Below are 13600 nucleotides of genomic sequence, written 5' to 3' on the forward strand. Positions count from 1 at the left end.
GAAGTGTGTATAGAACATATGTGGTGATATGGAAGTGTGTACAGAACACGTGTGGTGATGTAGAAGTGTGTACAGAACACGTGTGGTGATATGGAAGTGTGTACAGAATATATGTGGTGATATGGAAGTGTGTACAGAACACATGTGGTGATGTAGAAGTGTGTACAGAACATATGTGGTGATATGGAAGTGTGTACAGAACACATGTGGTGATATAGAAGTGTGTACAGAACATATGTGGTGATATGGAAGTGTGTACAGAACACATGTGGTGATGTAGAAGTGTGTACAGAACATATGTGGTGATATAGAAGTGTGTACAGAACACATGTGGTGATGTAGAAGTGTGTACAGAACATATGTGGTGATATGGAAGTGTGTACAGAACATATGTGGTGATGTAGAAGTGTGTACAGAACATATGTGGTGATATAGAAGTGTGTACAGAACACATGTGGTGATGTAGAAGTGTGTACAGAACATATGTGGTGATATGGAAGTGTGTACAGAACATATGTGGTGATATGGAAGTGTGTACAGAACACATGTGGTGATATAGAAGTGTGTACAGAACATATGTCATGATCGATGAGTGATATTCACCTGCATTGAAGTTGTGAGACAATGTGCAAATATTTATCTCTTCCTCAGGTGTCGAGTGGGGGAAACATCACCGTGGAACTGCAGGGCTATGGGAAATGTGTCATTTCAGTGAGTCTCAACTTCTACAACTTCACTCCCCTTTTCCTTGTGCGAAGCATTGTTGTTTATCGGAATTATTTCCCATTATACAGAGTTGGAACATACATGGAACTTGTGGAAGTTGATGGTGAATGGAGGTTAGGTTTAAACCCCTGTCTGTTTGTGTTTGTCCATCTGTTTGTCTGTTTGTCTGTTTGGTCGTGTGTGTGACAAGGAAGAATTGATTCAATTTTGGTGAAGATTCGAATCCGGATCAGAGAATTTTTGACCGATTCTTCACCATTGAGTGATTTGGCGAAAATCGAAATGTAGCTTGATATCTCAGAGTTATGGACGATTCAGACAAAACTTGTCTTGTCAAATGTAGCTTGATATCTCAGAGTTATGGACGATTCAGACAAAACTTGTCTTGTCAAATGTAGCTTGATATCTCAGAGTTATGGACGATTCAGACAAAACTTGTCTTGTCAAATGTAGCTTGATATCTCAGAGTTATGGACGATTCAGACAAAACTTGTCTTGTCAAATGTAGCTTGATATCTCAGAGTTATGGACGATTCAGACAAAACTTGTCTTGTCAAATGTAGCTTGGGACGTCCGCTTCCGGTCTTGCCGGCGAGGTTTTCGTTTATTCGCAGCTGTCCACACTCTCCATCGAAATCGAAGTTAAGTAATTGTTCCCATTTGTATTTTCGTTATAACTGTATTTATTTTATGGTGTTGTACGTATGGTGTGTCCCGAGGAAGATTTTCGGTGCAAATCTTTCGTACCTGCATAGAAAATCGTGTTAAATCGTGCCGTGTCTTTTGAGGCCTTGTACAGTGTACAACCTTGAGGCTTCGTTTTCCTCTCAGCGGTCCGTTTTTTGTGCTCCAATAACGTTCGTTCTTTGCTTTTCCCAGTCTTTTCACCCATAGCCTACTTCCTTGTTTAAAATCAACTAAAAAAAAAAACTAAAAAAATATTTCCTTCTCTGTTCTTATTCTTTGTTCTCATTCGTTTATTCGTTCGTTCGTTCTTCGAACGACAATCACTGTTATTACTGTTACTGTAATAACAGTTATTACTGTTCACTGTTAACGTTCACTGTTATTAACCTTAAAATGTTTACACTTTCCCCTCAAGTTCTGTATTCCGTCGTATATTATAACACCTTTTTCTTCTTCTTCTTTAAAAGGCTGCTTTCGACTTGCTCACCAAATCTATTCATCCCAAAAAAAAATTCCATCTCTTTCACTGCCTCTTTTCTACATTCCCTAAACTCTCCTGCACTCCATCCTCCCTCCAGCGTCCTTAAATGTATTTTTGACTCGAAGGTCACAGGAAACTCATTTTGCAATAAATGTTCGTTTCCCATTAATCGTACACTTTCTAAAATCCAATCTCACCCCTCCCCTCCAAATCTTCCCCATAACCCCTCCCCTCCAAATCTTCCCCATCACCCCTCCTCTCCAAATCTTCCCCCTTACCACTCCCCTCCTAATCCTCCCCATCACCCATCCCTTTCAAATCTCCCCCCTTGCCCCTTCTCTCCTAAACTCCCCCCACACCCCTCCCCTCCAAGACTCCCCCTCGCCCCTCCCCTCCTAGACTCCCCCCTCACCCCTCCTCTCCAAATCTCCCCCATATCCCATCCCTTTCAAATCCCTCCCCTTGTCCCTTCCCTCCTAAACTCCCCCCTCGCCCCTCCCCTTCAAATCTCCCCACCCTCATTTCTTCTCAATTTCCCCCCTCTCACTCCCCCTCCTCAAAGCGTCCTCCCCGCTTCTTCCCTCTTCCAACTCTCACCTCCATCTCCCCCAACCTTCTGCCTCGCTCTTCCCCCTCCTCAAATAACACCTCATTGTGCCTCACCGAATCACCATCAAACCTTTTGTCCGCCCCATCCTTCCCTTTCTCCGAGCTATTCTGAAATCTCTGAAACACCTTCAACAGCTCTCCCTACCTCTTCCACCTCTTCCACATCTTACCCTACCCCTCCTCCCCCCTGTTCTGTATCCGATGCTCCCCCTTCCTCTTCATTAACGGTATGGACCTCAAACATCTGGGGCCTTCGTTCAAACTCAACTGATCTCTCCATACAGGTTGCTTCTGTCAAACCAGACGTGATCTGCTTACGAGAAACTTTCCTCCTTCATGATGTCTCTGATTCCTTAGTATCTCTCCCGGGTTACTCCCTCCTCCGGTATGATAGACCTGAGCCTCGTCCTGGAGGTGGGGTTGCTATCTTTATCAAAAACTCTCTTCCTCACTCGCCCTGCACTGCACTCTCTCCACCTCACCCCCAGGAATACCTCTGGCTACGGCTTCCCCTTCGCTCCCACCTCTTGTTCATATGTGTGTTGTACCGTACACCAAACAGTGATGACTCCATCTACATCTCGTTGTCTGATAATATGGACCAACTTCTGTCTACTCATCCTAACTCTCTCTTCCTCATAGGTGGTGATTTCAATTGTCACCATGCCAGTTGGCTGGGTGTGGGTACCTCTCTCACCAACCATGGCTCCTCAGCAAAGGACTTCTGCGACTCACTGGGACTGACACAATCTGTCAATTTCCCGACCCGGATCTCAGTCAACGGAGCATCTTCTCTTCTGGACTTGGTTATGACTAACTTCCCTGAAAATGTCTGCTGCTCTTCTTCTGCTCCAATCGGCTCATCTGATCATGTGCTTGTTAAAGTGGACATCTCTCTGACCATTCTCAGGGAGCCTCGTCAGCGTCGACGAGTCTGGCATTTCACTCAGGCCAACTGGCACGGTCTTCAAGCAGCCATCAATCATCTGGACTGGTCTCCCATCTCTACCACCTCTGACATCAACTCATCCTGGGAATTCTTCCAAAGTAAATTGCTCTCTCTCATGCACAGATTTATCCCATCTCGTCTTCGGTTGTCATACCCTTCCTCCCGTCCATGGTACACGGATTCTTGTGGTGAGGCTGTTGCCCAGAAACAACTTGCCTTCGTCTCCTGGAAAGCAAATCCAACTGAAGGAAATCTCATTTCCTTTCACAAAGCCCAAAACAAGTGTGTGTCCACCCTCAGGAGAGCCAGGAAACAATATCTCTCCGTTCTCAAGACCGAACTCTCTTATCTGTCTCCCTCTTCCAAATCCTGGTGGCGTCTGGTCAAATCTGTTTCTGGTGTTTGTTCCCCCTCCATCCCCTCCCTTACCTCAAACGGCTACACAGCTGACTCTGCACGTGAAAAAGCTGAATGCCTCAACTCTGTGTTTGCCTCTAAATCTTGTGTCCCAAACCCATCCCTCTCTGTACCCACCGTACCCAGTCATACCCAGCTGCTCCTGGACTCCGTGTCCTTTCCTCCTGACAAGGTGGAAAAGTTTCTGTCAACCCTCGACTCTGATTCTGCAACTGGACCTGATGGCATCAGCCCACGGGTCCTAAAATCCTGTTCTTCCGCTCTTTCACTCCCTCTCTCTGTTCTCTTCACCCTCTCTTTTGCTCAAGGTCAACTGCCATCTGCTTGGAAATCAGCCAACATCACTGCTTTGCACAAAAAAGGTGCAAAAACAGATCCTAGCAACTACAGACCAATCAGCCTTTTCCCAATTATCAGCAAAGTCATGGAATCCATCATTGCTTCGGATATGAAATCTTTCCTCTTCTCCAATGGCTTGATCTCTGATCATCAATTTGGTTTCAGACCAGGTCAATCTACTCTGGACATGCTGCTTCTGCTGTCTCAACAATGGATGGAGGTCCTCAATGCCAAACCGGAAATTAGAGCTGTCTCCCTCGACATATCACGTGCCTTCGATACGGTCTGGCACCCCGCTCTGCTCACCAAACCCTCCTCCTTTGGTATCCATGGAAATATCCACGCATGGCTGGCGGACTTCCTCTCTCGTCGTAGTCAACGTGTGGCCCTGAATGGGTTTCTCTCATCTCCTCTTCCTGTTCAGGCTGGAGTTCCCCAAGGCAGTGTTCTAGGCCCTGTGCTTTTTCTGGTCTTCATCAATGATCTCTCTGACTCTCTTGAAAATCCTCTCTATCTCTTTGCTGATGACTCCACTCTCTGCCGCTCCATTCCTCATCCCTCAGATCGGCAGTCTGCAGCCTCCTCACTCTCTGCAGACCTGGACAAAGTCACAGACTGGGCAAACAAGTGGAACATGTCTTTCAATCCTGACAAATCTCACACTCTTACGATGTCTCTCCGAAAAGACCGACTGGACAACCCTCCCATCTACTTTCTGAATAATCCTCTCCAAGAAGTTCTGTCACTCAAGCTTTTGGGTCTCACTATCTGCCATGATCTTTCCTGGGAAAACCACATTTCCAAGCTGGCCTCCAAAGCCAGTCGCCGACTGGGCATCGTCCGTCGTGCGAAGTCCTTCCTTGGCACACCTGAGCTCCTCACCACATACAAGGCTTTCATCCGCAGCTCAATGGAATACTGCTCTCCCCTCTGGGCTGGTGCTCCTGCCTCACACCTAGCTCGTCTTCACGCTGTTGAAACCAAAGCGTTCAGAATCATTGGAATCTCCCGCGATGAAGCTATCTCCGAGGGCCTTTCACTTACTCACTGCAGGCAGGTTGGTGGTCTTTCCGTCTTCTACCGACTCCTCTCCGGCCTTGCTCCCCCAGCTCTCTCTGTGCTCTGTCCCCCAAATATTCCTGCAGGTCGCACAAGATCTGCCTGCAACCCTCTTATGGTTAAACTGCCAAAATCAAGACTCTCTGCTCACCTTCACTCCTTCATTCCTCTTTTCTCCCGCCTCTGGAACAAACTCCCTCACTCTCTTCAATCCCACTCCACCCTCCAGGTCTTTAAAACGGCTGTTCACCACCATCTCTTATCTTCCCCAATCCAAAACCTTGATCTTTTCTACCCCCACTAATTTCACCCCAAATCCATTTTTTTGAGGTGACTTTTGTCTTCTTTCCTGGAAGTCCTTGGTGTCCTTGTGTTTTATACCTATCCTGCCTCCCCCCAGGCCCTCTGCCTCCCACACATCTCCCGATGTCCCTGCCCTCAAATGTTGTGTTTGTGTGCTTCCTCCCCTTCTCTCCCCATCTTGTCGACCGCTCCCCTTTTTATATACTTTGTTTGCTTGTTTGTTTGATTTGTTTGTTTGATAAATGTTAGCTCTTTCACGAGCCTCTACTCTGTATACAAAAAAAAAAAAAAAAAAAAAAAAGTTATGGACGATTCAGACAAAACTTGTCTTGTCAAATGTAGCTTGATATCTCAAAGAGTTATGGACGATTCAGACAAAACTTGTCTTGTCAAATGTAGCTTGATATCTCAAAGAGTTATGGACGATTCAGACAAAACTTGTTGGACGAGTTGGGTTCGGCGACAAAACAAGGCGATTATATTTTGGTTCAGATCCGAATCCAGATCCGGTCTATCAGTGGGATACAAAAGGTAAAGTGTTTCAGCCTGGCGGAGCTATGTATGTGCTCTATATATGGAGCTATGTAAAGAGTCTGGCGGAGCTATGTATGTGCTCTATATATGGAGCTATGTAAAGAGTCTGGCGGAGCTATGTATGTGCTCTATATATGGAGCTATGTAAAGAGTCTGGCGGAGCTATGTATCTGCTCTATATATGGAGCTATGTAAAGAGTTTGGCGGAGCTATGTATGTGCTCTATATATGGAGCTATGTAAAGAGTCTGGCAGAGCTATGTATCTGCTCTATATATGGAGCTATGTAAAGAGTCTGGCGGAGCTATGTATGTGCTCTATATATGGAGCTATGTAAAGAGTCTGGCAGAGCTATGTATGTGCTCTATATATGGAGCTATGTAAAGAGTCTGGCGGAGCTATGTATATGCTCTATATATGGAGCTATGTATGTGCTCTATCTATGGAGCTATGTAAAGAGTCTGGCGGAGCTATCTATGTGCTCTATATATGGAGCTATGTATGTGCTCTATATATGGAACTATGTAAAGAGTCTGGCGGAGCTATGTATGTGCTCTATATATGGAGCTATGTAAAAAGTCTGGCGGAGCTATGTATGTGCTCTATATATGGAGCTTTGTAACGAGTCTGGCGGAGCTATGTATGTATGTGCTCTATATATGGAGCTATGTATGTGCTCTATATATGGAGTTATGTAAAGAGTCTGGCGGAGCTATGTATGTGCTCTATATATGGAGCTATGTATGTGCTCTATATATGGAGCTATGTAACGAGTCTGTCGGAGCTATGTATGTGCTCTATATATGGAGCTATGTATGTGCTCTATATATGGAGCTATGTAAAGAGTCTGGCGGAGCTATGTATGTGCTCTTTATATGGAGCTATGTAAAGAGTCTGGCAGAGCTATGTATGTGCTCTATATATGGAGCTATGTAAAGAGTCTGGCGGAGCTATGTATGTGCTCTATATATGGAGCTATGTAAAAAGTCTGGCGGAGCTATGTATGTGCTCTATATATGGAGCTATGTAACGAGTCTGGCGGAGCTATGTATGTGCTCTATATATGGAGCTATGTATGTGCTCTATATATGGAGCTATGTAAAGAGTCTGGCAGAGCTATGTATGTGCTCTATATATGGAGCTATGTAAAAAGTCTGGCGGAGCTATGTATGTGCTCTATATATGGAGCTATGTATGTGCTCTATATATGGAGCTATGTAAAGAGTCTGGCGGAGCTATATATGTGCTCTATATATGGAGCTATGTATGTGCTCTATATATGGAGCTATGTAAAGAGTCTGGCGGAGCTATGTATGTGCTCTATATATGGAGCTATGTAAAAAGTCTGGCGGAGCTTTGTATGTGCTCTATATATGGAGCTATGTAAAGAGTCTGGCGGAGCTATGTATGTGCTCTATATATGGAGCTATGTATGTGCTCTATATATGGAGCTCTGTAAAGAGTCTGGCGGAGCTATGTATGTGCTCTATATATGGAGCTATGTAAAAAGTCTGGCGGAGCTATGTATGTGCTCTATATATGGAGCTATGTAAAGAGTCTGGCGGAGCTATGTATGTGCTCTATATATGGAGCTACAGTTTATTCAGAAAGTATTCAGACCCCTTCACTTTTTTCACATTTTGTTATGGTGCAGCCTTATGCTGAAATCGTTTAAATTCATTTTTCCCTCATCAATCTACACTCAATACCCAATAATGATGAAGAGAAAACAGGATTTTAGAAAGTTTTGCAAATTTATTAAAAATAAAAAACTGAAATATCACATTTACATAAGTATTCAGACCCTTTGCTATGACACTTGAAATGTAGCTCAGGTGCCTCCCATTTCTCTTGATCATCTTTGAGATGTTTCTACACCTTGGTTGGAGTCCACCTGTGGTAAATTCAATTGATTGGACATGATTTGGAAAGGCACACACCTGTCTATATAAGGTCTCACAGCTGACAATGCATATCAGAGCAAAAACCAAGCCATGAGGTCGAAGGAACTGCCTGCAGAGCTCAGAGACAGGATTGTGTCGAGACACAGATCTGGGGAAGCCGACAAAAAAATCTCTGCTGCATTGAAGGTTCCCAAGAGCACAGTGGCCTCCATAATTCTTAAATGGAAGAAGTTTGGAACAACCAGGACTCTTCCTAGAGCTGGCCGCCCGGCCAAACTGAGCAATCGGGGGAGAGGGGCCTTGGTAAGAGAGGTGACCAAGAACCCGATGGTCACTCTGGCTGAGCTCCAGAGATCCTGTGTGGAGATGGGAGAAACTTCCAGAAGGACAACCATCTTTGCAACACTCCACCGATCTGGGTTTTATGGCAGAGTGGCCAGACCGGAAGCCAAACAGTTCAATCTTGGTTTAATCAGACCACAGAATCTTGTTTCTCACAGTCTGAGAGTCCTTTAGTTGCTTTTTTGCAAACTCCAAATGGGCTTTCATGTGTCTTTCACTGAGGAGAGGCTTCCACATTAGAGACTGAGACCAAGTTAGAGCTTTTTGGCAAAGCACATCATCTCTACGTTTAGAGAAAACAAAATGAAGCCTTCTTAGAAAAGAACACCTTCCCTACAGTCAAACATGGAGGAGGTTCAGTGATGTTTTGGGGATGCTGTGCTGCCTCTAGCACTGGGCACCTTGAATGTGCGCATGGCATCATGAAATCAGGAGATTACCAAGGCAATTTGGAGCGCAATGTTCAACGCAATGTCAGAAAGCTGGGTCTCTGTTGAAGGTCATGGGTCTTGCAGTCGGACAATGACCCCAAACACACTTCAAAAAGCACCCAGGAATGGTTCAAGACAAAACGCTGGACTGTTCTGAAGTGGCCAGCAATGAGTCCAGATCTAAATCCCATTGAACATCTTCATCTGAAAACAGCAGTTTGGAGGAGGCACCCTTCAAATCTGGGAGAACTGGAGCAGTTTGCACAAGAAGAGTGGGCCAAACTACCAGTGGAGAGGTGTGGGAAGCTCATTCATGGTTATAGGAAGCGCTTGACTGCAGTTATTTTGTCCAAAGTCTGTGCTATCAAATATAATGTCGAGGGTGTCAATAATTTTGTCAATGCCATTTTTTTATTCTGATTTAAAAGGATAGGTTCAGTTCTGAATCAAAAACAAAGGTTCTGTGATATTAACAGTGAAATAAAGAATTGTGGAGACAAATACTTTTGTCAATTTCAACTTATTTTGGGGTAAAATTGTGTTATTTGAAAAAAGTGCAAGGGTGCCAACATTTTTGGCCACGACTGTATAAACAGCTCAATGCTTGAGGGGGTATAAGGCCTTTTGCATTGCGTTCACTGGTGTCGGTTTGATTGGCATGGCTCATATTGAGATTGGCAGACGGTGGCAAATTACACAAGATATTCCTTGCTTTGAAACGACTTCAGTGGAATTGACTCTGTGGCAGAGTATGTTAAATCGAATAAAAGTATGTTTTGTTGTTGTCTTGAAAACAAATTATTTATCCTGTTTGTTTTTCTGCATTTCAAGGTGCTGAAGTTATTCCATACAGTTGGACAGACTGAAGGATGCAAAAGGTTCCGTCTACAAGTCTCTGCTTCAGATGGTTCAGCCAAACCTGATGGCTACTGTGAGCGTGTGTGTGTGTGTGTGTGTGTGTGTGTGTGTGTGTGTGTGTGTGTGTGTGTGTGTGTGTGTGTGTGTACTACACCCAGACTGTTGTTGTTGTTGTTGTTGTTGTTGTTGTTTCGTATTCAGCCTGTGGCTGCTGTTTGAATCATTTATCTGGAAGTGCGTTTGTGCTACTGATTCAGAACCCCAATTACCAGTGAGCTGGTACTCAATTTGCCGACCTCGGAAACGTACTTGTAATTCAAGTAGTACTTGAAATGTACTTGTAATTATGTAATAGTATGTTCGGAGCTCCTCATGTAATTTTGTATTTACAAGCGCTTTCACGAGCCTTCAGCACCGCAGATTGCCAGTTGTTGATTGGACAATGTGCTTGCATTGTCTGCATCCCCCCCAACCCCCAGCTCCCATGGAGGACGCTCCGACCGGACGACTTGGAGTCTTAGAGATTCGACGAAGAGTTGGACGGAGTCCTGTTGAAGATTCTGACAGCAAGAGCATCCTTATTGGCATTTGTGTCAGGTTGGAATGAAGTTATCTTTCATTATTTAGTAGCCGTCCTCCGTTCGGCGGGACACGGGGTTTTTGCAATCGTGTGTTGTTCTTGTTGTTGTTGTTGTTGTTGTTGTTGTTGTTGTTTGTTATCTCCATTTGTGGGTTTCAGGAGGTGGAACGGAGTCCTCCCAGGTCCCAAAGTATCCACCTCCTCTCCAGTAAGGGATCAGGGTTCATGGACCAAACTGTTCAACTTTTTCAGAGTTTTGTTCCAAGTTCTCTTTTCAAAAATGTCTCCGAACCCCGGATTGCCTCCAGTTGTAGTTCATTTATGGTAATATTCCAGGGGATCGTTTTTTTAAATCTCAGTGAGGTTCTTCTTCATCATTCCTGTTGCACCAATTAATCACTGGTACAATTTCGTTGCTCTTCAGCTTCCAAGATCTCTTGACCTCATTTTTGAGGTCCTGGTATTTGGTCATTTTCTTGATTTCTGTGTTTTGGCCAAAATCGCTGGGTACTGATATCTCAATCATCAATGTTGTCTTTTCCTTTTTGTTCCTGAGTACAATGTCCGGACGCAGTGCTTTGTTGTCTATGTTCATGCTCGATGGAATCTTCAGGTCGTACATGAGCATGACGTCCTCATTTTCAATGATTGCCCTTCGTTCGTGTTTCCATGAGTTTTCTGGAACTGGGATGTTTAAATTTGTACAGATATGTCAATGAATCACTTTGCATACTTTGTTGTGCCGTTGTGTGTAAAGTTGTTCTGATACTTTTTTTGCATCCCGCGAGCAGGTGACCAGTACTTCCTGTTTCTTTCTTGCAGAATCTACACTTGTCCGTCTGGGCTCAGTCCCGCCATCTTTTTAAATCTATTGGTGTTTTGTCCTTGATCTTCGGCATTTATTTTGATTCATTCTCCATCCCTATTTTTTGTATTTTCCTGCTCTTTTGTCATTCTCCCAGTTGTTGGTGTATATTTACCAACAGGTACTGATGAACCAATCAGTGTCGATGTCACATAGACATGCTTCTATAAATACTCAACATCAAAAGAAACTTATCAAATCTTTAGAAGGACACTCATTGAAATCCTCCATGCAAAAAATGAAAAACATTTGAACACAGAGGTAAAGTTCAGCTATCTTCACTGAACACATGTCAATAAACAAGAGGTTGCCTCACTCACAAAAAACAAAAAGCATGAACATCACAAGGGGTGGTGCAACAAAAGTCACAGCACTGCAACACAAAGGCATGCACCTGAATACAGTCAAAACAAAATGGCACAGGAATGGACACAACACTCTTAACAGTCAAGGACAGAATGCGAGCAGTCCTCAATATTGTGTGTGTCCTCCCTGAGCTGTGATGCAGGCTGTACACCTCCGACGCATGCTCTGTACCAGGTGTCTGATGTGGTCCTGGAGAAGTCTGTCCCACTATTCCTGCATGCCTTGATTGAGCAAATGAGCTTGAATTCCCCACCTGTGCGCCATACCCGTTGACGCCCATCAGCAGCATGGAGGCAAAATCTGGACTCATCACTGAACAAGACTGCACTCCACTGTTGCTGTGTCCAGCGGCGATGCTGCAGACACCATCTTGGTCTGTTCCACCGATGCACGGCGTTCAACACTGCACCTCTGCAAGAACGTCTTGCCACCAGGCCCCGACTTCTCAAGTGCCTCCACACAGTAGAGACACTGATGCGGTTGTTGTGGCAACCTTTTGTCACTGCAGCTTTTTGCGTCGCAGGGCGGAAACGATAACGACGATGCTGCAGCACAATCCAGCAGTCTTGGTTTGGGGTGGTTACCCGTGGTCGTCCTCTTCGTGGATCATCATTCACAGTTCCAGTTTCACCGTAACGCCTGGCCAGATTGGAAATTGCAGGCTATGAGCAACCAAGACGTTGGGCAATTGTTTGCTGGCTTACACCAGCCTCAAGCATCCCAATTGCCCTTAATTGTGCTCCCACCTTTTGCCCTGTTCACGTGACTCGTGGTTGTCCCTCTTGGCCCTCTCCCCATTTACTCCTGGCTCGAGGGAGGAGTTCGTGGCCATCGCAAAAGAAAAAGTCACGCATGATTTTATTGTTGTACATACCAAGACCTTTCAAAAAAATTTGGGTGACAAGCCCAAATCTGTATAGATTTTGCTACAGAGGGCGATTTTCAAAATAGCCGCCATAAGTATTACTTTTGACCATATCATTGTCTGTGAGACTCATAGAGACATGATATTGGTGCCTATAATAATAATAATAATAATTCATTTATTTTGTATAGCGCTTTTCCAGAAGCCCAAAGGCGCTTTGACAGAGTGGCAAACATAATGCATAACAATACATGAAAACAACAATTGCAAAAAGACAAGAATCAATAGGAAATATTTAAAGCAAAAGGAGGGAGAAGGAGAAGAGATAGTCAGGGGTTAAATGCTGTGGGTTGAATGTTGAATGCAGTGTTGAACAGGTGGGTCTTTAGTGATGTTTTGAATGTGGTGAGTGAGGAGGAGTCTCTGATGGTGTGAGGTAGTGAGTTCCAGAGGGTGGGAGCAGCGATGGAGAAGGCCCTGTCCCCCCAGGATCTGAATTTGGTCCGGATGGAGGGGGTCAGGAGGTTGGTACCAGCAGAGCGGAGGTTGCGGGTGGGAGTGTGTCTGGAGAGGAGGTCAGCCAGGTAGGATGCCTAAACCTATGTTTTCAGGGTCAAGGAACTCATTAAGCAATAACAATTACATTGGCTCCTTCGTTTGGGGCAGCTATCTTGAATTTCAAAATGGCCGCCATTCAAAATCGCAGTTGTCCATATATCAGTCATCAAAACACATAGACGCTTGATGTTTGTGGTTATACTCATGCATTTAAGGCCAAGGAATGCAATGATAAGAGTATAATAATACAGTGGTTCATTTGGTTGAGTTATCATGTAACCTAATATTCCACAATGGCGTCCAAAATGGCCACCAAAACCTAACGGCTATACATACTTGAAATGACTCTAAATCAATGATAATTATTATTTACCTCAAAGTTGTAATTTTGGTGCATATCAGAGTCTAATGTTTCATCTCAGTTGTAAGGATTTTTACAGTTTTCAGTCTTCTGACACTTGCAGAACACAGAACATTTTACCCGAGCTTCTCGACAAGGGCACGTTACACGAGCGCATTTGCCACAATGACACACCAGGGACCAACGTGGCTCGAGGGTTTTCCATGATGTTGATGGCAAAAGATGGCCATTCTCAAGGGTAAATCCGTAATCCACTGGATCAAGGTCTCCTATTCCAACGTTGAGTTGCCTATCTCGGGCATGCATAGTGGTGGATGCATTGTAGAATGCACGATGAATGTGAGGTTCAAGGCCTTGACTTGTCGGT

The 13600-nt window shown here is 44.5% G+C and overlaps 1 protein-coding gene across 1 annotated transcript in view; it reads left to right on the top strand.

Moving 5' to 3' along the window:
* Positions 1-13600, top strand: part of LOC137439162 (complement C3) — a 421636-nt gene that overhangs the window by 322822 nt on the left and 85214 nt on the right. Inside the window, exons 32-34 of the mRNA XM_068134902.2 lie at positions 652-711; positions 9612-9711; positions 10118-10235. Of these exons, the coding sequence (XP_067991003.2) occupies positions 652-711; positions 9612-9711; positions 10118-10235 (278 nt within the window). The remainder of the gene's footprint in view (positions 1-651; positions 712-9611; positions 9712-10117; positions 10236-13600) is intronic.

The sequence above is a fragment of the Myxine glutinosa genome, chromosome 13 (genome assembly GCF_964187855.1).
Source record: "Myxine glutinosa chromosome 13, kmMyxGlut1.1, whole genome shotgun sequence".
Taxonomy (NCBI): Eukaryota; Metazoa; Chordata; class Myxini; order Myxiniformes; family Myxinidae; genus Myxine; species Myxine glutinosa.